Below are 25,333 nucleotides of genomic sequence, written 5' to 3'. Positions count from 1 at the left end.
ATGGACAAAAGGTGACTCTCACCTCTTTGTTAATTTAGCGGGGGGGGGGGGGGGGGGGGAATGTCATTTGGTGCTGGCAAGCAATGGGATTGGTCGGGTGTCAGTGGGCTTTTTTTTCCCACGGTTGGTGGTGGTCGTTCATTGTGATTGATGTGGACCTACATCGCTGGACGACGTAATTGATGATGGCTGTACATCAGGGGACACCTTTTAAAAAACATTTTGAATAAAGAACTTGTCAAAAACATTAAAAATGAATATAAGGAATCCTATGTGCTACCACTTTAGTTAGATTGATTTTATTTTAAGTAGCTGCTCACATGTGTCCCCACATGTGCAGATAAGGATTGTGTGTTTTTAATGTGGCGCTTTGTTTATGTGATGCGTAAATTGTGAATAAATCCTTAAAGAGATTGTTAACCCAAAAAAAATAAATTGGATCCTGTTCCCTTAAAGCATGTTATACAGCACAGTGCTTGTGCTGTGTCATTTGGCGCCCTGTATCACCTGAAATACCTGGCTGAGCCTGCCAGTTTCTGCCCTCCCCCCTGTACGCTGACCACGATTTATCAGGGCTGCCGAGCCCTGACACCATGGTCAGAGTACGTGCCTTAGTCATCCGCAGCCTGCTCTCCTGTATCTGTGTCCTCCTCCCCCCCACCCTGCCTGTCAGCTCCCCGTCCTCCCCTCATGCTCTAAAAATGTGTTTTTTTTCTTCTATAGTTCCGTCTGATTTATAAAACTATGCTCCCCAGTGGATGTCATTTATAAAAATATACTGTATAATAGCTTACTTCAGAGTGACGTTCGGTGCTCTCCTGACTGCCTGCCGGTCTTCTCCTCTCGGCTGACATCAGTGGGGGTTTCCCAGCACCTCCCCCTGCAGCTATCAGATCGGGAGAGTAGACCAGTGGACAGTCAGCTGAGCGCTGAACGCTCTGAAGTAAGCTATTATACCGCATATTTTTATAAATGACATGCATTGGGGAGCTTAGTGTTATATATCAGAAGGAATGATAGCAGAAAAAAATGTACCTTAACAAACACTTTACTAAAATTACAATAAACTTGTAATTGGTCTCCAGTTGATTGCTCCTATACATATATGTGAATGATTTACAATCTCTTTCTTATTTCCTCTCAAAAAACAATAATCAATTCATAAAATATATATATATATATATATATATATATATATATATACACACACACATACTATTCATTCTATATGGCATAATTTAATATATACAGTATTAAAGTTAAAACATAAAATAAGCCACTCCTGAATTTTGTGCAATAATATAGGATTTCATCCCTTCAAACAGAACTAACCTAATTCTCCATGATTTTGGAGAACCTACAAGGCAAGACTAATAAAGAGCAAAAAACCTTCACACACTGTGACAATTTAATGATTTAATTTATGATTTTTTTTTTTTTAGAGGAAATAAGAAAGTTTGTAAATTATTCACATATCTATAGGAGCCATTAATCACAACTGGACACCAATTACAAGTTTATTATCATTTTATTAAGGATTTATTCACAATTTATACATCACATAAGCATAGTGCCACATTTAAAACACACAATCTTTGTAGAAAACTTTTGGTACTCTTGACATGGGGAAGGGGCCAGCATCTGGGGGCCCCGTTATTGTTAAAGGGGGCTTTCAAATTCCAATAAGTCCCCCACAACCACTGGGCCAGGGTTGTGTGGAATAGGCCTTAGTCCACCTTAGCAAGGGCATCTTCGCCGCAACCTTGAAGGTTGCTTTAGCAACCAGCTAATACTTTCAATTTTCTTGCATATATCAGTTAAACAGCGTAACTTAGTTAACAAATGTACAGTATTTTTTTTTTTTGGTGAATTGACATTTACAATCAGTTAATGCGGTATTTACTGTGAGTTTTTTTATTTTTGTGGTAAATACTGCACAAACTGATAGTGAATTAACTTTTTAAATATCAAATATGGCTCAAATGAGTCACATGATCCACATATCGCATGCAATATTGTTTAGTGAATTGAGTCCAATATGCTTTACATGTACCTGATGTGATTTGTAGAAAAACAGGCAGAAATTTGTGAATACCACCCAGAGTTTTTGCCATCCATTGCTGTTCTTGAACTTTCTAAGCAGGTTTCCTGACAGCTGATTCTGATAAATACAAAAAAAAAGTATTACAACAAAATGCCTTTGAAAAAAAGGAACAAATGAAAATACCTTCAGGGGAAACAAACATTTTCTATTTGGTTGTGGAAAGAGCACAAAAGCCTTCTAATTCAATATCTAATGGAGTTATCATAACACAATTAGTAGAAATTGCACATCGTAGCTTAAGCTGCCCATAGAGTAGTCATTTTTTGTTCAACCAGTAGGCTGAATGAAAAAAAATTATCCGTCTGCCCCATTCGAGGTGGATGGGGGTATCGTCCTGGCTAAGTCTTTGACAGGGGCGCCAGTGTTGGGTAAAAAGGGGTTAAAGCAGGCAGTGTGAAGGTGCTACAGTGCCTGTCAAATGCTCTCTGAAAAATGATCACTCTTTGGAGAGCAGAACTAGAGTAAAGGAGACCTAAAACAAATCTGAAAAATTCTCATTGACATGAGCAGCCTTCTTCAGGAGTACACTGCTGCCATCTACTGGAACCCATTACCTGATCACCTAAATAGATTAGAAGAAAAACTTATTGTCATTTGTTTTCAAAAATTACACACAAAGGATCACTAGACATCCTGCACTTTTTGATATACACGTTAGAGGTGATTTGGGGAAAATAAAGATCCATTTAATATTACAAACTATTTAATGTATAGTGCTGTAAACTAAGGAAAACACTCATTTAGAAAACCCCTAAAAATAACACCATTTTTTTAATTTGAAAAGCACCAGAGCAGTGGCGTCTCCAGCTTTCAAATTTAGGGGGGGCACATGGGGGGACAGGGACAAAAGTAGGGGGGCAACTATAAAATGCATATATATATATATATATATATATATATATATATATATATCCTGGGGCCCTTTACTACGACCCCACAACGGGCCCTTTCACATGTTCTGCAGTGAGCTCCCTTCCTACTGTATTGGGGTCCCCCAGGGTGGCAGAAAACAACATATATATGTCACCAGCATATCAAGAAAATAAAAGGATCCAAAGCAGTGGGAGAACTATCAGGGTTGCAAAGGTTGTCTTGCCTCCGGGCCCTGGTGTTCTGCCACTGTGGGGTTCCCCAGCCTCCTCTTGCTGTCCTGCCCCTGCTATTGACAGCGCTGGTCTGGCATCTCTTGGAATTTACAGGCTGGTCCTCCTGTCCTAAGGACAGGAGAAATCAGTCTGTTTTTTCAGTAACTGAGAGTCCTGGTGGAGTCCTTCCTGCAACTCGCTCTTCTCCCTGCCAATGAGGATGCAGGTGAAGGAGCAGATCGGGCGGCTGTGGTTGTGTGAACGCTCGCATTATGCAGTGTCAGCGAGCAGGGGAGGGGGGAGGAATCACCCGCAGGAGCTGACGGGGGACTCTCTCCCTCTTAGGGGGGGGGGGGGGCGCGGCACATGGTGGGGCTCAGCATAATGTTGGGGGGGTCAGGGCCCCCTCTGGCCCCCCCCTAGGGTCGCCATTGCACCAGAGACAGAGGAAGAACAGACAGACAAGCATGGAGGTCAGGCTGAATAGTATTTGGTCATTTAAATCCTCTTTTTTTTCATGAACTTTGACAGAGCAGTGGAGAGTGAGGGGGCCAGATTATGTGTTGTATTGCTTCCATTTCATGCACACTCACAATATGATACAAGGGAGGATGCAGGTGAAGGAGCAGATCGGGCGGCCGTGGTTGTGTGAACGCTCGCATTATGCAGTGTCAGCGAGCAGGGGAGGGGGGAGGAATCACCCGCAGGAGCTGACGGGGGACTCTCTCCCTCTTAGACATTGATTTTTTGTAAAAAAAAAAAAAAAAAAATTTTTTTTTTGGGGGGGGGGGCACATGGTGGGGCACAGCATAATGTTGGGGGGGTCAGGGCCCCCTCTGGCCCCCCCTAGGGTCGCCATTGCACCAGAGACAGAGGAAGAACAGACAGAAAAGCATGGAGGTCAGGCTGAATAGTATTTGGTCATTTAAATCCTCTTTTTTTTCATGAACTTTGACAGAGCAGTGGAGAGTGAGGGGGCCAGCTTATGTGTTGTATTGCTTCCATTTCATGCACACTCACAATATGATACAAGGGAAAGGGAGGTCTGAGCTGCTTTGTTACATATTTATGTGTTTCAAATAAAAATATGTTCAAATCGAAGTAAAAAAACAAATAGATGAATATAATTATGTACATGATGGACTGCCCTTCTTTCCCCGGTGCTTTTTAAGTATAAAGGCACATGTAACATGCAGTCTGGTCCCCTCTCCCTCACTAGTCCTCGGTTTACAGTTTGTGCCGTCTAGTAGGAGGTGGCACTGGAGGAAGAAAATGAAAGGACAGGGCTCCAGTGTGACATCAGCATGACCCGCCCAACAAGTATAGAGAATACTGGCTATATCATTTGTGAGAAGTAATTGGGAAGTATTCATACAGCATTACTTTTAAGTATAAATATAGATTTTTTTAATCCTAAAGAGTTTTTATTAGTATTGAAATGGGTATAAAGTAACAACATCAATGCTGACAAATACATGCACCTAGGAAGAATGGAATAGATAAAAGCCTCTGCAACATAGCATACACAACTGGCAAGTTATCAAATTGCTGAAGACAAATGAAATGAGAGACCCAAACACACATAACAAACTAAACCAAAAGTGTCATGTGCCATCTCATCATCAATAGGACTCAAATCAGCCCCCAACAATATATTCCTATTAGAATATAACTCTAGACTTGTGCTGTGGGCCCTAGAAGGCTGAAAAGAATTGTAGAGAACATTAGCCAGCAACTTGGTAAACTCCAAATAATGAATTTCTTATTGGCTACACGTAGAAAACACAGTGAATACAGCAAACACATTTCAACCATTATGGCTATGAGTTTGGCCATAACAACCGAAACACTGCTGTATTCACTGTATTTTCTACATGTAGCCAATAAAGAATTCATTATTTGGAGTTTACGCTAATGTTTGCTACTATACAGGTGTAAAGGGTCTGCAGATCCCAGCCAGAAGCACAGGTTTTCAGCCACAGATTTCCTAATTAAGCAGTAGAGCTTGGGTATCGTATCCAGTGATTTGCTGCAAAGAATTCTGACATAACTTGTTTGGTGGAAGCTCTAACATTATCACCAGCTAAACGATTATCTGCATGCAAGGTAACATGGGTGCAAATTTCCCCATATGTCTAAGTTGAAGGTATGATGAAAGCATAGGTTTGGGAAAATTAAATTCTTAATTTATATTCCAAAAAGAAGGCTTCAGCAGTGCGTCAGTGGAAAAGATTACAAGTCTTCAAAGCCAAATAGTATAAATTGCGAGATCCTTAGGATGTTTCAGAGTGGACCATTTCAGTTGGTGTCTGCTGGAACCACAGATAACATTTTGAAGTAGAGAACCTAGCACTTTAAATTATTTTAAGCCAAATAGATCAGAGAGTGCCAAATAATATAAATTTTGAAAAGATAAAACAGTAGCATAGAAAAGTGAGGGCACAAAAAAAGACCAAGTAGTCTATTGAGTCTGCCCCAGAGATATACATCTATGACCTAAATAAATATATATATATATATATATATATATATATATATATATATATACACACACACACACACACACACTTTTTTTCTACTTTTTTGTATGATTATAGATCTAGATTGCTTTTAAAAAATATATATAAAAAAAAAAAAATCACTGCGAATTCACATAAGGTCATCAATAGCTCTCTATATAGACAGAGCAACATGAGTACTGGCCGGTACAAGATGATATAAAATATTACAAAATCCTACAATCCTATCAACAGATTACAAGCGTAAGAGATCAGATATAGTATTATGGGGAGAGCCAGGTAAGCTGAGTTCTAATGCACCATACCTCCACAGCATAGCTGAAATCAATCATGGAAACGCTTGTGTTCCGATGCCAACAGACATGAACGGTTGTGTTTCCACGGTGAGGTGATTGTCGTTCCAGTGATGTGCGAGAAGCACTCAAATCATCCTCAGATTCCTGATCAGCGGGACCTTCCTCTGGTGATTCTAGTAAAATACCAAAATCAATGTTACAAGAGCATCAATGATTGAAGCACTGCACTAACAGCCTCAGGCTCCATTCACACCTTGGATTTTTTGGTTTTGCAGGTGGAATCGCCGCAAATTGCGGGACGCCCAAAATGCCAAGGTGTGAATGGAGCCTAAAGCTGGTAGATTTTTGTACAAACATTCATATGAAAAATCTCTTCAGTACATTCAATAATGCCAACAGACACTTGATGAAAGTTATCAGAAAGTGCTTTAAATTGTGTCCGCTTTCAACATTTGATTTTAGCATAAATTAAATTTTCCAAACAAACGATGATCTAAAACAAACGTCAATGTGATGTCTTTGATAGTCCTTTCACCTTCTAAATGAGGAGGGAGAGGAAGTACAGACTGGGTGTGCTCTGTTTACTCCTGTCAGGCAATTTGGACAATAATAAATGGCGGGTCTTGGCATGATCGAGGATGGCCAGAGGTCTTCTTGCCCGTTATCCATGGGACGATTTTTGCCTGTCTAATGCACAGAAGAATAGTACGCATATAGGCTCCATGCACACTAGCTTTAAAGCAAATTGTGTTATCTTGTATGTCCAGGCACACTATTTTAGTCTAGAAGCCTTTTTGAAGCTTCAGCTTCCAGAAACAGAAACTTTTTTTTTACGTTTTTGGGAACGATTTGCATGCAGAAAAAAAAAAAGCTGAAAGCTCTTCCAAGTGTGCATGGAGCCATATAGTGGTTTTGTTTTGATTAATGCTAAAAAGTATAGCCATGAAAGAAAACAGAAACATTAAGGCTTAATGTACACGGGACGTTTTACAACCTCTCAAGAAACAATTTAACTTGACAGATAGTAACTGACGTTTAAAAACGTCGGTTTTGCGGCGTTTACGTTTAGAAGCGTTTTTCAAAAATTATAAATGCCTGTAAATGAAACGCGAGTTACCGCATTTACAAGCTGTTACAGGCGTTTGGAGTTTCAAATGCCTCTGAACGCATTTTTTTGCTTTCCAAAAAAAGCCTCTAAACTCAACTAGAAAGGACTATAAACAACCCTGTGTACATGTACTGATAGGATAACAGAGGAGAGTTCAGGAGCAGCTGTAAAAAAAAAAATGCCTAACTGCTCCTAAATGTCCATTTACCAGCAGTAGTGTACATGAAGCCTTATTGGGAAAACTAGAAATGCTTTGGTACTTTGGTTGTTTCAGATGCAGGATTTTTCTTCTTTATGCAAAATACTGCTGTACTATTACTTTATAGAGGAAAAAGTTTCAGTGTTAGTAGCAGATCATGGCTCAGTATGCGGAGATCAGAATTGTTTTGGTGTGCTCTTGAACACACTGGATTACAAACAACTCTATCTAAACTTTCAGTACTTGGTGAAATCATGTTTTCATGGATGCCTGAAATCAGGCTAATGTTTTTTCTTAGAGGAAAACATGAAATAACAAAGTGTCTATTTTATGAATAGTTTTTTTCCTAAGGCTGAATGTACACGGGACATTTTTAAAACCTCTCCTGAACGATTTATCTTGACAGATATTAACCGACGTTTAAAACGTCCATTTTGCCGCGTTTACATGCCGCGTTTAGAGGCATTGAAACGCGTCTAAATGCGAGTTACCGCGTTTAGAAGCGTTTGGCGCTTGAAAAGCCTGTAAACTCAGCTTCTGAACTCATGTTTTTTCTTTCCAAAAAAGGCCTCTAAACTCAACTGTCTAGAAACTGTAAACGACCCTGTGTACATGTACTGATAAGATAACATAGAGGAGAGTTCAGGAGCAGTTGAAAAAAATGTCCAACTGCTCCTAAACGTCCGTTTAGCAGCAGCAGTGTACATGAGGCCTAATAGGAAAAAAAAAACATTTAAAGTAGTTTTTTATGAGCCATCAGTTTATCTCTACTGTATGACATTGTTAGTTATCACCCTGAACCTGATAAGAGAACAAAGGATTGACGTAAGTGCAAATGTAAATACAATGCTGAGATAGGAGAACCTGCACATGCTAACTTGTGAATGGAACCCAATACCTGTCCATGTGAGTGTAGGTGACATAATACTGACAGAAATATGAACAAGGTCTGTAGTGGTTTTTAAACCATATAACATAAATGAGGCGATACAAAAATTCTTTGTGTAACACCATTGGGCAACACAAAAATAACAATTCACAAACGACACAAAGAGGATGTTCATAATTTGAATTCTGTTGCTGGTCTGTTTACTTACTGCCATCAGGGGGACTGCTAGCTAACAGCTCAGGAACAGGACCACTACTCTTTTCTGCTAGATCAATAGCCATCTGAATATCTTCACTCCATTTTTCCATTTCAGAATGAGAACTGGAAAGAAACACAAACAGAATCTGTAAAGGTATATTTTTTTTGTTAAATAGCAAACATGTTATGTTTACCTGCTCTGTGCAATGGTTTTGTGCAGAACAGCCCAGAACCATGTCTTCTGGGGTCCCACGCTGGCACTCTTGGCTCCTCCTTTTCTCTGTGTGCCACCATAGCAAGCTGCTTCCTATGGTGGCACACCTGCTGGCTGTGTGCATCTATTGACATATAGCATGTACAGCCCCCCCCCCCACATGATTTGATTGACAGCAGCAGTTCCCGCTGCTGCCTCTGTGAGCAGAGACAGGAAAGAGCCACTGCAGACGGGCACAACTCTGGTTCGAGATGGGACTCATGTAAGTATAAAAGGGGGTGAGGGGGCGATATAAACACTGACACATGTTTTACCCTAATGCAATGAATGCATCAAGTAAAAAATGTCCAGAATTTAGAACCACTTTAAATAAAGTCTCTATTGAAGGAAATATCAATCATGATATTGCGGACCTCTACTCCAGAAAATACTAGCTGCCTGGCTGTCATTGCTGGCACTATGGCTTTGACACTTTTTAGGCTACTGTCCTGACCCAGAGCAAGTGTCAGGAGTCGAGCCAGCAGGCAGTGGAATTAGAGACAGCCAAGAAACTTGCACATTCCCAAAATGTTATTATTCTTGAAGTACTTAAACTTGATTCTTCCCTTAAAAAAAAAAAAAAAACTTGATCCTTCCTCCAATAACAAGGTAGGTAGGTATAAATGGTCTCTCAGAGTGTGGTAGGGTTATGGGGTATGCCTGGGGGGGGGGGCATTTTCAAAAGCTTTGCCAGTGTCCAAACACCTGAGGGTAGCAGCCTATAAACCCAGGATCTATGAATATCCAAGTCTTTGTCCCGTACTGCACATGATTAAGATAGGGAGCTTTGCACTTACAGCATAGGGTATCGTAATAATCCCAATGTGATACTAATATGACATATATACCAACAGTAATGCCATTAATATTGTATTTAACAAAGTGAATTTAAGCAGGATTAGACTGACATTGTTTAGCAAAGAAAAATCACCAGAACAAATACTATAGTTCATATATAAATATAAGTGTGCGCGGAGTAAGCCGTTCCTGCTGGGAAAACACAGTAATAATTATATGTAAAATCCGGAAAGCTGGTTGTACCCAAGTTCATTAATCGATCAACTTTGGTAAATTCAGCCTGAGAACCATCTATGGCCAGCTTAAGTATACAGGCATGACCTACATTGCGTTTGAGAGAATGGCTAAAGGTGGCAATTAGTGCCACGGTACCATACCTTAAAAAAGTGCAAAACAAATGGATAATTTTTACAAGTTGTTTTTTATGAGTGTTGTGGGGATAAAATCTTACAACTCAGAATGATCATGTTGTTCAAAATAGGGTGTGTCTGAAAATAGTTTTAAAGTAAAAATGATCTCCCTACATTCTCTTACTTACAACTATTACCATACATTTTAAAATGAACAAATTGCATACCTTGCTGCAACAACTATAGCTTGATTTTGACTTCTTAGGGTCAGACAATGAGATACTCCCCACTCCTCATCACTTTCTTCTACCTGAAGTTAAAGAAACAAAAAAAACTGTAACAAGCTGTACTCAAACACTGTATAAGGCAGTGCTGCCCTTCCCCATATGGGTATTACACGTTAAATACCTTATACAGTCTTTTGTGGTACAAACAGAAACAGGAAATTAAATATTCAGCATACTGAAAGGGATGCATTACAGCATGCAACATTTTAATTGCGCACATAAAGCAACAAAAATTTTGTCAGGTTTCCCAGTAAAACTAATCAGAACAATGAATGGCTTCTGACAAAAATATTGTGTACCGGAAACTGCTAATACTATTTGGCTGATTTATTTATGGAAAAAAGGTTGTTTACTTAGCCAGGGAATTACCCCTAAGGGCCATTACACACGGCCCGAATGTCGGGCGGCATCAGCCAGTTCAACAGAAACCAGCGCGCATTCAGCCTGTGTGTACAGCAGCCGGGCCGGCTTCTGTCAAAGGAGCATGACCGAAAAAGATCTGCCGATCGGCACTCTCACTCGATGGCTGGAGCGCTGACCGGTTGGGTTCTGGCAGGGGGGCGTCCCCCTGTCAGAACACAATAGCTCAGTGGGGGGAGATTGCTATACTAACATTAGATAGTACAGCGGCTCTCCCCGAGCTCTTCAGTTCTTTTTTTCATTCAGTCCACTGGGTTGAACAAAAAAAACTGTTAGTGTGTACTAGGCTTTAGCTTGATGAATAAGGTGAAGATCTGCTGGACTTCCATCATAAGCAAAAATCATGTTTTTTTCCTTGCACGTGAATTCTTTGCAAAGTCAATTTTCATCACATTTATGAAGCTGAAAATTCCCTTGCAAGAAGATGAGCAGCAAATTTGTAATAAATCAACCATAATATCTCTTAACTGAACACTAGGGTAAAAAAGCATTAATGGACTGTGCTCGGGATATACAAGTATTAGAAGAAGTCAAGCTTAAAGTGTATTTCTACTTTTTTGGCCAAACTGGGATAACACTAATTTCATATTTGTTACAGGTTCTCATGCACATAGTATAATTTAGCATAGAATCTCCAGCACTGTAAAATCCTGCTAGTTGTTTGCGTTTATAAGGGGGGCAAAGGGGCTGTATTTGCCGTAATTACAGATCTTGCAGACAGATCAGTTCAGTTATAGACTAAATTTGGGCACTTCTTGTCCTGACAAAGGTTTACCAACTGGGTTTCTTGCATTGTATATTACAAGGACAGAAGACTCAGCCTGTCCTTAGAACAGATTCACTCTGACATTATTTAAATATCCTTTTGGTCAGACATGAGGCCTTCTCCTAAGAAACATCTAAAAGGTAAGATTTTTTTTTTTAATGTTCGGTATGCTGTGTGACTGGGCCACAAGCGTAAAGTGTGGTTTTCTCAAATTGGATAGCAAAACTGGAAATACACTTTAAAAAGCAACTTACCGTCATGTTAAACAATGGCAGCTGCCCATGGACCTTAAATTGATTAGAAGAGGTCAGCCCTCTGCTGGTGTACAGTACCACATCATTGAACTGCAATAAAAAGACAAAAAAAAAAAAAGCACATTGGATTCTGTTCTGTGTGCTCTACTCCACTGGTTCTCAACCACTGGGCCATGGCCCACTAGCAGGCCCCGCTCCAGCCTCCCTCCTCTTAGACCTCTAGCCAGCTCCAGATCCCCTAATCTTGCATAGTGCCTCCCAGTTACCATAGTGCCCCAACTACCCATAATTGCCTGTAGTGATTCTCAATCCTCCACAGTGTCTCCAGGCTCCCCGAGATCCCTCCACCCTCATAGTGTCCCCCAGGCCTCCTCAACTTCTAACAGTGTCCCAAAGTACCTCCTAGCCCCAAGTAGTGCCCTCCAGTCTCCTACAGTGCCCCTGCAAAGACCTCAGGAGATATCCTTGCCCCCATAGAAATAATTTCTGACAGGGCCACCAAGTCTGCTGCATAGTCTTCTAACCCCCACCTATTTCCCACCACTACACCCCACTGCCCAACAGTGACATCCAGCCACATACAGAGCCTTCCAAACTATCCATACATATTTTGCATTCCCGTACTTATACTTTTTTTTTTTTTTTTACTGGTGGGGCAGGAAGATTTTGGAATAATTTACCAGGCCTTGGTCTCAATAAGGTTAAGAACCACTGCTCTACATCATTGCAGCACATCAATACTTTGTGAAAAGGACCATCTACATAGTCACTGTTTTGGTGTTTAGACAGCTGCGGTTGCAGCGGCTGTGTGAATATAATAAACAATAATGCAGATTTATGGTTCGTTCTACTTTGACCCCGAAACAGCAAAGGAACTAACATTTTCATAAGGTCAGAACTGGCAGCCTCCATGTCTCACTTCTGACAGATTCCCTTTAGACAGTTATTGATCTGTTTATATGATTTTCAAAGACAAAATCAACTTACCAGAAAAAACATCCTTTGCTGTAAGCCTTTCCCAGATAACTTGCTTAAACTCCCAAGTCTAATAAACTCCTGAGGAAAAAAAATAGGTTTTTGAATTGGACATTAAGAGAATATAGTGATAAATCAATATTGCTGCACTTATAGACTGATAGAGACATTTTAAATTTAAAGCATAAGTTCACCTTTGCAAAGGATGCACGCTGCGCTGTCCCATATGGGGATAGCAACAAAATGCGCTACCACCTAACCATCCAGGGCTCCTTTCCTTTTAAACAATGAAGTTTACAACTGCATTTAGAAGCTTCCTCAAATCCTCGGCCATTGATCACTCCGTCTTTTGTTATTATAGGAAGGGAGCAGCTTCTGGGATGAGCTCCCCCTAATGCCATTGGAGGGAGCGGCATCATATTCTTTTGCGCTGCACATGCACAATGTGTACTCTCTCTTGTTGCCTATGATGAGCCCAGTGGCTACAACAGGAGAGAGTACACAGGACGCATGTGCAGCCTAAAAGAACATGATGCCCTCTCAGCTCATTCCACTAGCGGGTGATAGACCCAATGGCTGCTATTTTACTATAATAACTCAGGACTAAGCCATTGCTGGCTGCAGATTTTATAGAAGCTTCTTTTAAATGCAATTGTGGCCTTTTTTGTTTAAAAAGAAAGGGAGCCATATGGGACAGGATAGTATGCTTTTGTAAAGCTGAACTTACACTTTAATGAACCATGTATACACTAGTTTACCTGTCCCATCAAATATATTTTATTATAATCACAAAATAGAACAAAGTGATATCAGGTAGATTGTGTTAAAACGTACTCATGACAAACCACTTAAAGTACATGTAACCTTCTACCCACATAAACTATGAGACCAAGCCTACTTTAGGGTGGCAAATTTTCATAACCACATAGCTCCTTCCACATTTAATATTTTACATATTTGCATTCATTAGCCATATTCTGATCAGACAATCAAATGTGGACAGCCCCACTACCATAGAGCTTCATATGTCCTTGAGAAACTTTTTAGAAGAGCAGCAATATTCCAGAATCAGCTACAACATAATGATTGACACTGGCAAATGGTATATTGGCATCACTGCACTTCCTTCTGCATAATAAAACACGTATACATCCTGCCAACAAGGGTTCTGAAAGTTATACACAACACCTTTTCTCTGAGAAAAGAACTACACATGCCCTTTATGTAGTGTCTGGAAGACATGGCCATGTAAGGCTGGATTCACACTATGGAACATTTTCCGATACGGGCTAGTATCCTTGTTGGGAAGGCTTTGGGGGACCGTGCCTTGTATTCTTTTAGAATGTACAACGCTGTTTCCTTTTTTTTTTTTTTAAATTGTATAGATGTCTAGAAAGGTCACAAAGCTCAGTTCTAGTGCATAAAAATGCAGGGTGCGTGAGGAAAAATGCAGACATGTTGCAGTTTTCTGCACTGCTCTGCATCGCAGCTGGCAGCTGTGTGGAGTACACAAAAACCAATGTTTTCTATCTGCACTTGTGCATTAAAACGCAGCTCTTTGCATAAGTGTGAACGTGCCCTAAGGGAGATGCATGAATACATTTACTTAGTTAACCTGCATCTAGTAGCACTGTTGCATGTGAGCTTGTTGCAACCCTGACACACCATTAAAAGTATACTTTTAAAACAGGGAGTGCCGGTTCACACTTGTGCGCTGCAAATTCAAAAATCTAATAAAAAATGGTACACGGTGAGAATTTGCATTGCGATTTGTGTTTGCCATGTGTGATTTCAATGCGCATATAGTGCAAATTTGTGAGGGGAGTGGTAACATCTTCGATTTTATTTCTATAAGTCTAGGCAAAGAAATTATTCACAGTCATGTGAACACTGGACTACGATTTCACTCTGGTCCCATAGGAATCTATGGAGCTGAAATTCACACCACACCAAAGTCGCACAGGACCCTTTTTTGAACCGGATCAAATTCGCACCACATGTATGTAAACAGCCTTCATTGTAAATAATGCTTATTTTTAGAGGAGATGTGAATCTTTGCTTTTTGGATCGCATCTGATCCCCATAGAATTTGCATAACTGTGAACAGGCACTTAAGCAGTGATTGCACTTGCATATAATAGGTTACCAAACAGGCCAATATATTCCCACCTTTATATCAATATAGAATGGAATTCATTTGAATACAAGGGATAAACTGCGATCACTCATCTGTTCTATATATGGATGTTCAGTAAAATTTTGATGAAGGCTGTAGGGTGGTTAATCATTGCACACCTAAGCTCAGTACAAAAAGGTCATAAATTGTGTGGCATAGAGGTGAGTCTTTGTCAGTCGTTGGATCATCATGTTATTATGCAATAATTATTTTGTAATTATTTTACTCTCATACAGTTTCATTAGTAGATATTTATATGTGGTCTATCTACTTATTTATAATTTGAACTTCCTGGAGTTGGTGGAACGCACGCCGCACAGCAGCGAACACCGACTAAACTATCTGAATGTCTGCTCTGCACATCGGTTCCGTGAGTAGCGCTTTTATGCGCAGGTGATCTCACGGTGTCATAGGTTTTATGCTATGTGTCTTCTCTTTTCCTTTTTCTGATGGAATGCGAGGGTTGTGATCTCTAAAGCCTCCTCTCAAGCATTACCGGCATCAGCCTTATCTGTTTTTTGGAATCTATCATTTTGAATGAATCAAGTTTGAAATCTGCAGATTGTCATCCTGTGAAGGAACGGTTTAATTTAACAGACTTTATGTTATGATTTATGACTTTTGATTCACATATTTTTTACTCTCCAGAGATTAATTTATTGTTACTCACAAATGTATGGGATTATCTCTATAACAGTCTAGTGACTTTCTAGTCGCATAGCGTCCAAGAGTGAGTTTTTTGGACGAATTGATTTAGATCACAATATTTATGTTTATTGATTTATTTTTATTCACATAGTTTGGTAGTTTTATGCACAGTTCTTGGTACATCTCCATATAATACCCACTAAATGTGGTTCTGTGCAACATCATATGGTATATATGCTTTTTGATATAAAATTCAAAATATCACTTTTTCACAATTATACACTTGGGGAGTTGCCAGCGCAGATTCTTTTTGTTTTATATATTAATAATAATGTGGCAAACCTGGAAAAGAAGTAAATGATGACTTAGGGCCAGTTCACACCACAAAAATGCACTCCGGACCAGTTTTTGCTTACAGTTCACACCACACGCAGTTCCAGTGTGTTTCTGATTCAATTGGCTATGTTTCAGTACAGTTACATAGTAGGTGAGGTTGAAAAAAGACACACATCCATCAAGTCCAACCCATGTGTGTGATTATATGTCAGTATTACATTGTATATCCCTGTATGTTGCGGTCGTTGAGGTGCTAATCCAATAGTTTTTTGAAACCATTGATGCTCCCCGCTGAGACCACCACCTGTGGAAGGGAATTCCACATCCTTGCCACTCTTATTGCCCTGTACACACGGTCGGACTTTGTTCGGACATTCCGACAACAAAATCCTAGGATTTTTTCCGACAGATGTTGGCTCAAACTTGTCTTGCATACACACGGTCACACAAAGTTGTCGGAAAATCAGATCGTTCTGAACGCAGTGACGTAAAACACGTACGTCGGGACTATAAACGGGGCAGTGGCCAATAGCTTTCATCTCTTTATTTATTCTGAGCATGCGTGGCACTTTGTCCGTCGGATTTGTGTACACAAGATCGGAATTTCCGACAACGGATTTTATATCCTGCTCTCAAACTTTGTGTGTCGGAAAATCCGATGGAAAATGTGTGATGGAGCTCACACACGGTCGGAATTTCCAACAACAAGGTCCTATCACACATTTTCCGTCGGAAAATCCGACCGTGTGTACGGGGCATTACAGTAAAGAACCCTCTACGTAGTTTAAAGCTCTTTTCTTCTAATTTTAATGAGTGGCCTCGTGTCTTGTTAAACTTCCTTCTGCGAAAAAGTTTTTATCCCTATTGTGGGGTCACCAGTACAGTATTTATAAATTGAAATCATATCCCCTCTCAAGCGTCTCTTCTCCAGAGAGAATAAGTTCAGTGCTTGCAACCTTTCCTCATAACTAATATCCTCCAGACCCTTTATAAGTTTTGTTGCCCTTCATTGTACTCGCTCCATTTCCAGTACATCCTTCCTGAGGACTGGTGCCCAGAACTGGACAGCATACTCTAGGTACAGCACGCTCTACTTTATTTTCTGCACCAGAAACTGACTGCACTGGTGTGAACTAGAGCCGTTGGAATACATGGAAAACACTGCATGCATTTTTAGTGCAGAAAAAAAGCGCACGGAACTGTATCTGGTGTCAACAAGTATTGACTTTTCTCACTGCTGGCACTACCAAAATGACATTCCATTCACAAGAAATGTCTGGTTGAAACCCACTGGGAAACTGATTCCCCCATGAGTGTTAATACAATATTACAGAACACAACAGTGGTTTTGAGGTCAGTAGAAGAAACCACTGAGCACTGTTGGGAAACAAGGGGATTGACACTCAGAGGTGTTTGTTTCCCAGCGGATTTCAGTTGAGAATTTCTCAGTGTTCTGGCATCACAGGCAGCAGATAAAAACCCAGAAAAAGCATTACAAAAAAAAAAAAAAGGATTTTAAATGCTTACTTGCAGTGATTTTTTCTTTCCGTAAATGGTTTTGTATTCACTTGCAATGTGCCTATGTATTTATTAGAAAACTTGACTACCCCAGGACAGTCTATTCCCCAGTAGACCCACCTCCCCCCCTTGCACGTCATAGTTCTCTCATCTTCTGGGAATGTTTATTTAGTTTCTGTGCTGGTCCAGCTCCTTCCTACATAAACTTTTACGTAGATGCTGGAGGACAAGCAAAGGGGAATTCTACAGAGCAGGTGTAGGCAGCCTTTGGCATTTCAGTTGTTGTGGAACTACAAGTCTCACAAGGTACTGCAAGACTCTGTCGGCCACAGGGAAGACTCCCAGAAGTAGAGGTATAATGGCATTTGTAGTTTCATCACAGCTGGAGTGCCAAGGTTGCCTAGCCCTGCTATAGTTACTTAAGTGACAACTTTGAGGTCATCAAATCCAAGATGGCAGCGCCCAGCAGAAGTCTTTGGGCTTTTGGATTTCTACACAAGGAAGGTTTTGACAGGTAAATACCATGCATAAAATAGGTTAAATACACATATATCTTAGAGCCCTTGCACACTAGGGCGGTTTGCAGGCGCTATTGCGCTAATAATAGCACCTGCAAACCGCCCCGAAAGTGCCGCTGCTTTCATTCCAGTGTGCAAGCCCCGAGGGCTTGCACACTGGAGCGATGCGCTGGCAGGACGGTAAAAAAAAGTCCTGCCAGCAGCATCTTCGGAGCGGTGTGTATACCGCTCCTTTATCGCTCCTGCCCATTGAAATCAATGGGACGGTGCGGCTATACCGCCGGCAAAGCGCCTCTGCAGAGGCGCTTTGCGGTGGTATTTAACCCTTTCTCGGCCGCTAGCGGGGGGGGTAAAACCGCCCCGCTAGCGGCCGCATACCCACGGTAAAACGCCGCTAATAATAGCTGCGTTTTACCGCCGACGCCGCCCCAGTGTGCAAGGGCTCTTAGAGCAGTGGTCATCAACCCCGTCCTCAGGGCCCACTAACAGGCCAGGTTTTATGTATTACCTCTGGGAGATGCAACTAGAATACTGCAATCACTGAACAGCAAATTATATCACCTGTGATGTATTTCAGTTATCCTGCAAACCTGGCCTGTTAATGGGCCCTGAGGACAGGGTTGATGACCGCTGTCTTACAGGACTTTTTTTATATAAAAATGAATGGTCTAGTGACAGGGGATCTTTGAGGGAAGGCAAAAACATTTAATTAGATTTACTGTAGTATATTTAAGTATGTTTGTTTCAATCATAGGAACCCTCTGTTTTCTCTCATTCTACCACAGTTTTATCACCAGGCTAATGCAATAAATGAACACAGTACAGGATTCATAAACTGCTTACCCTGCCAGGTATCACCAGATTGTCAATGCCTGTCAGATCTTTCCTGAGCTCCTGCAATTTCTGATAATTTTCCATCTTTATCATTGCTCCATGGAATTGTGCTACCATCTCTGAGATCTCAGCAAGGGCAGCTGTTGGAAAGTCAAAAATGTTTTACAATTGTTAAAGTATAATAAAAGTGTGACATACACTATTAAAACTATTTTGTTACATCTGTTTGAGCAGTGCAAAATGTACCTGTTGATTTTGCCAGCAATCTCATGAGCTGATGACTTTCCACAACCATTGTTCCCAGTTACCTATGTGGACTACAGAACACCTACTCCTAATATGCTATGTGGAAAATGATATGGGGAGGCGTTTTGTAGTCCTAAAGCTCAAAATACATGTTTCAATTTGTTTGTACAATCTCCTTTTTAGCTCTACCAACAAGTATGTAGTGCAACAATATGATTAAATATAAATTGATTGGTTAGATTATGTAGTTCCTTACATTACATAGTTTTGGTAGATCTAAAGTTGAGTGTATTAAAATTATACAGTCAGATTGTAATGTGTATGGCAAGCCTTACACACTTCATGTTCTAGGGTAACCATGTTGTTACTCCATGGATATCGTGCAGTGGGTAAGGTTTGTTACCCTAGGACAGGAAGTGTGTTACTGGCAGGATTAAAAAGTGAAAATATAGAGGAAAAGGCCTTAAAAAGAAAACAAATGCAGCCACTACATTTAAGGACTGATCAGCTGCAATATGTCAAATTTGCGTTCTTCACTTCCCTATAAAGTTATAAATACAATTATTACATGCAATGATTTGTAGTATAATGCAAACTGTTAAAACATGGTACTCCCAATTAGATTGCGTAGCTGCAGGTATAATTATATAAATACACTCAAAGCAATAATACTAATAATCGAACATACATATATAGGACAAAATGCACCACCATTCTAGTAAATATACAGTTTTAGAGACATGCCCCGTGTTGTGGTCACTTGTGGGTTGACTTAGTTGTTGCATTATTTAAAATGGTCAGTGTCATAATGAATGACCGTGCTTATAATTTGCAATTTACAAACCATCAGCTATATAAATCCTGTATAACAGTGTTAATTTTGGCAGCAAATTTCGATTTAGTTTTAGTCTTTTGACTAAAATGGCATTTTAGTTTTAGTCCAATTTTAGTCTTCTGCAATTGTTTTAGTCATATTTAGTCGACTAACTCTCCAGTACATTTTATTCAACTAAAATGCCCTACATTTCAGTCGACTAAAATCTCCAGTACATCTTAGTTGACTAAAATCTCCAGTACATCTTAGTTGACTAAAATCTCCAGTACATCTTAGTCGACTAAAATCTCCAGTACATCTTAGTCGACTAAAACTAATTTTAGTCGTCTAAAATCTAATGAGTGTAGTTAAATTGTAATGCATTATTTAAGCATTTCTCTACAATTTTCAAACTCATTATATACTGCTGGAGTGAAAAATCTAATATGTTATTATTTACGGTATTTAGGTTTGCACATGCACTACAGACCAGTGTCAATTTTGACGGCAAAGTTCAATTTAGTTTTAGTCATACTCTTGACTAAAATGCCACTTTAGTTTTAGTCATATTTTAGTCGATTAAAATAGTATTAATTTAGTCTACGAAAATGTTTTAGTCGACAAAATTAACACTGCTGTATAATAATAATGAGTAGACTCTGAATGCAGCAGACATGTTTTATCTATCTGTCACATGAATTGTGTACTGCAGAAGAAAGCCATACTGGTTATTGTCACAAAGATCAACATAGCTTATGGACCTCTGCCTATTCAATTACCTCCAGGCCATTTCAACACACAACAATCCACACGTTCTACAAACACAAACTGGTACATACACTAAGGGATTAGCTTATGTCTGCAAAACATGATGTAGGAAAAAAAAAACATTTATGGAACTCTGGGATATTTTTTTCTGTGTTTGTGTGCATGTAAATTATTTAGCAGAAGAATGCACTTTCTTTGAAAAGCTACCACTTACATATGACTATCTTCTACTTGTATTATGTTAACAATGAGCCTGTCAAACATCTTAAACATCTAAGAAAAAATAATCGTCAACAAGCAAGAGGCTGTATCAAAATGTGTCTATCACATCTGTTAAGCCTGGTACACACTATTCGTTTTTTTCCATTCAACTCAGTGGGTTGAACAGGAAAAAAAAACTGTCAGCTCCGGTCGGAACCACTATACTAACTATGCAAAATTAGTACAGCGATCTCCCCCGCTGAGCTGTTGTGTTATAACAGGGGGACCCCCCCCCCCAATCATCGCTCTCTGCCATTGGCTGAGATCGCTGATCGGGCGTAGGTCGGCTGCTGGATTTCCAGCATGCATGTGCGACAGAAGAATTAGGGACCTTAGATCGTATGTAGAGATGCACCAGAATTTTGGCAGCTGAAAATTGTGCTTTCGGCATTTTATCCATAGAGAAAAAGGTGCCGATAATGGTGCCAAAAATGTATGCAATTCTGCCGCGATTTGTCTGTGCTTATGGGTCCTAGTTCACGTGACTCAAAAAATGCATCAAAAATGTAACATGGGTGCGTTACTGATGTGTTATTGTTGAGTTTTCAATGCATTTCAACGGGAAGGTGCGTTTTTTTTTTTTTAACTTACCAAAAATGCAGCAAGCAAGATTTTTAACACCACAATGGAAGCGTAATGGAAGACATACATAGGATTTAAAAGGATGCATTTTTTTAAGCTTTTCTTGCGCTAAAGGTACTGATAATGGATGACAAATTCATATTCATTTAAATTCATGATATTAAAGCGTTCCACCCAAAAATGGAACTTCCGCTGATCGGATTCCTCCCCCCTCCAGTGTCACTTTTGGCACCTTTCAGGGGGGAGCAGATACCTGTATAATCCAGGTATTTTCTCCTACTTCCAGGCATAGATCACTGCAGGCTCCGCGGTGATCTATGCCATGTCCGGCCCCTCCTCCGTCCCCCCGCTGTCTTCTGGGAGACACACAGGTCCCAGAATACAGCAGGGACCAGTGAGGACGCACAACGCGACTCGCGCATGTGCAGTAGGGAAACAAGGATTCACTTCTTGATTCCCTTACTGAAGATGGCGGCGCCTCCACCCGAAAGCCAGATTGGCTTCGGGTGAGGACATCATGGGCGCCCTGGACAGGTAAGTGTCCATATTTTAAAAGTCAGCAGCTGCAGTATTTTTAGCTGCTGACTTAAAAAAAAAAAAATGTAGGCGGAACTCCGCTTTGATTAAAAATTTGAATACAATTATATATAAAAATATGCATATTTTTTGAAAACTGTCTTTTTCAGTTTCGGCCAAGTGCATCTTGAATTGTAGGTTTTGGCACAATTTTAATTTCGGAGCATCTCTAATTGTAAGCTCCTTGAGGGCAGGGACTGATGTGAATTTGCAATATATATGTGAAACGCTACGTAAAATGATGGCTCTATAGGAGTACCTAAAATAAATATATAAAATAAAAATAAAGCTGCAATGTTTCTTGGGTGATTTTACCAGATTTGAATGACAGTCAAAGCTAAACATGACCCTTTAAAATGCCCCATCAAAAAAAGTGACTTTGTCAAAGAAAAACTGCTTTGATATATCATGACAGTAATCATGAAATGAGTACTAAATATAGCCAGCACATTTCAAATCACCATTGTTAATCCTGTGTAATTCTGTAGTTCTTCTTTAATTCTCACCTCGAGTGTCCCGGAAATCTGTGTGATTTGGTGAGTAGTGCTTGCAAAGTCTCTCCATGATTTGCTTGTAGTGCATGAGTCTGTGCAGGGGCCGGAGGAGAAACATGTTAAGTGGCAGGTAGCACACCTTCTCCTGTTCAAAGTCTCTGCACAGAATTTCTAGTTTCCGGGAATTTTTAATTGCCTTTTCCAGCTCCATCAACACCTCATAGTGCCTTTGATAGTTGGTTGTGAATTGCTGAAAAGAAAAGCAATTGTGTTAAGAAAAATAAAACTATCTGTTAATATCAGAGTTTATTTTATTGACATGGGATTACTTTCTACAAGTGTCACTAAACCTACATCATAAAAAATATCAATAAATGCTGTATTACATGCTGTTCATACTCACTCAAGCACTATAAGATTTGTTTTCTGTATTCTGTAAAATCCTGGTTGATCCTGCAGAGTGCTCTCTATCTCCACCATCTTTTCATGTCCCCAATTCCGCTAGGGATTTTGCAGAACAGTGTTGGCAACTCTGCACATGCTCAGTTTTCAGTGAGTATCTATGCTGAGCATTTCCTCCCTATAACATTTGAGCAGCCCATGTGACTACAGTGAGGGGAAAAAAGTATTTGAACCCCTTCTGATTTTGTAGAATTGCCCATCGACAAAGAAATGATCAGGCTATAATTTTAATGGTAGGTTTATTTTAACAGTGAGAGACAGAATAACAACAAAAATATCCAGAAAAATGCATTTAAAAAAAGTTATAAATTGATCTGCATTTTAATAAGTGAAATAAGTATGCGATCCCCTATCAATCAGCAAGATTTCTGGCTCCCAGGTGTCTTATATACAGGTAATGAGCTGAGATTAGGAGCACTCTCTTAAAGGGATCTTAAGGCAGCTGGGACCATAGTCACCAAGAAAACGATTGGTAACACACTAGGCCATGAAAGGAATGAAATCCTGCAGCGCCCGCAAGGTCCCCCTGCTCAAGAAAGCACATGTACAGGCCTGTCTGAAGTTTGCTAATGAACATCTCAATGATTCAAAGGAGAACTGGGTGAAAGTGTTGTGGTCAGATGAGGCCAAAATCAAGCTCTTTTGCATCAACTCAACTCATAGTTACATAGTAGGCGAGGTTGAAAAAAGACACAAGTCCATCAAGTCCAACCCATGTGTGTGATTATATGTCAGTATTACCTTGTACACCCCTGTATGTTGTGGTCGTTCAGGTGCGTATCTAATAGTTTTTTTAAATTATCAATGCTCCCCGCTGAAACCACTGCCTGTGGAAGGGAATTCCACATCCTAACCGCTCTTACAGTAAAGAACCCTCTAGGCAGTTTAAGGTTAAACCGCTTTTCTTCTAATTTTAGTGAATGGCCGCACGTCTTATTAAATTCCCTTATACAGAAAAGTTTAATCCCTATCGTAGGTCAACAGTACAGTATTTGTACATTGAAATCATATCCCCTCTCAAGCAAGAACAAGTTCAGTGCTCGTAACCTTTCCTCATAACTAAGATCCTCCTGACCCTTTGTTAGTTTTGTTGCCCTTCTCTGGACTCTCTACAGTTCTAGTACATCCTTCCTGAGTACTGGTGCCCAGAACTGGACAGCATACTCCAGGAGCGGCCAGACCAGAGTCTTGTAGAGTAGGAGAATTATCGTTTTATCCCTGGAGTTAATCTTTTTAATGCATGCCAATATTCTGTTTGCTTTGCTTGCAGCTGGTTGGCATTGCATGCCATTGCTGAGTTTGTCATCTACTAGGACCCCCAGGTCCTTTTCCATCCTAGATTCCCCCAGAGAGTAGATTGCATTCATATTTTTGCCACCCAAATGTATTATTTAAAATTTTTCTACATTAAACCTCATTTACCATGTAGTTGCCCACCCCATTAATTTGTTCAGATCTTCTTGCAAGGTTTCCACATCCTGCAGAGAAGTTATTGCCCTGCTTAGTATTTTCCACAAATACAGAGATTAACCCTTTCATGACTAAGCCTATTTTTGAAATTTGGTGTTTACAAGTTAAAATCCATATTTTTTGCTAGAAAATTACTTAGAACCCCCAAACATTATATATATTTTTTTAGCAAAGAATCTAGAGAATAAAATGACGATTGTTGCAATATTTTTTATCACACGGTATTTGTGCAGCGGTGTTTTAAACGCAAATTTTTGGAAAAGTGACACTTTCATGAATTTTAAAAAATCCAAACAGTAAAGTTACCCCAATTTTTTTGTATAATGTGAAAGATGATGTTATGCCGAGTAAATAGATACCAAACATGTCACCCTTTATAATTGCACGCACTCGTGGAATGGCGACGAACTACGGTACCTTTGAATTTCCATAGGCGACGCTTTAAAAAAATTTTACGGTTACCAGGTTTGAGCTACAGAGGAGGTCTAGGGCTAGAATTATTGCTCTCGCTCTGACGATCGCGGCGATACCTCACATGTGTGGTTTGAACACCGTTTACATATGCGGGCGCGACTTCCGTATGCGTTTTCTTCGCTGCGCGAGCTCGCGGGGACAGGGGCACTTTAAAAAAAATTTTTTTTTTTTTTTTTATTTAATTTATTTATTTTTGTTGTTTATAAATTGTGTTTAAAATTTTTTTTTTTTTTTTTTACTTTTATTGCTGTCACAAGCAATGTAAACATCCCTTGTGACAGTAATAGGTGGTGACAGGTACTCTTTATAGAGGGATCGGGGGTCTAAAAGACCCCCCATCCCTCCTTTACACTTCAAAGTATTCAGATCGCCGAAAACGGCGATTCTGAATACTGTGTACTTTTTTAAATTCGGCGCCATTGGCAGCCGAGTAAACGGGAAGTGACGTCATGACGTCGCTTCCGCATTTACAAGAAGAAGGCTGGAACGAAGCCGCTCGCAGCTTCGTTCCAGTCCGCCCCCAGCCGCCGAAGGCAGCGGACCGGACACCGGGCCTCCCGATCGCACGGGAGGCCCGGTAACAGCGGCGGGAGGCGGCGGGAGGGGGGGGATGTCCCCTCCCGCTCCTCCGGTATAACAACCGAGCGGCTTTTAG

The 25,333-nt window shown here is 40.2% G+C and overlaps 1 protein-coding gene across 1 annotated transcript in view; it reads right to left on the bottom strand.

Annotated features, from left to right (window-relative positions):
• FARP1 (FERM, ARH/RhoGEF and pleckstrin domain protein 1) overlaps positions 1-25,333 on the bottom strand; it is a 230,411-nt gene that overhangs the window by 3,773 nt on the left and 201,305 nt on the right. The window contains 8 exon segments of the mRNA XM_073614408.1: positions 2,054-2,161; positions 6,014-6,177; positions 8,409-8,521; positions 10,027-10,109; positions 11,527-11,616; positions 12,514-12,582; positions 18,541-18,671; positions 22,285-22,522. Coding sequence (XP_073470509.1) covers positions 2,054-2,161; positions 6,014-6,177; positions 8,409-8,521; positions 10,027-10,109; positions 11,527-11,616; positions 12,514-12,582; positions 18,541-18,671; positions 22,285-22,522 — 996 coding nt within the window.

This window comes from Aquarana catesbeiana, linkage group LG02 (genome assembly GCF_042186555.1).
Source record: "Aquarana catesbeiana isolate 2022-GZ linkage group LG02, ASM4218655v1, whole genome shotgun sequence".
Lineage (NCBI taxonomy): Eukaryota > Metazoa > Chordata > Amphibia > Anura > Ranidae > Aquarana > Aquarana catesbeiana.
This window is presented reverse-complemented; position numbering and strand designations above follow the sequence as displayed.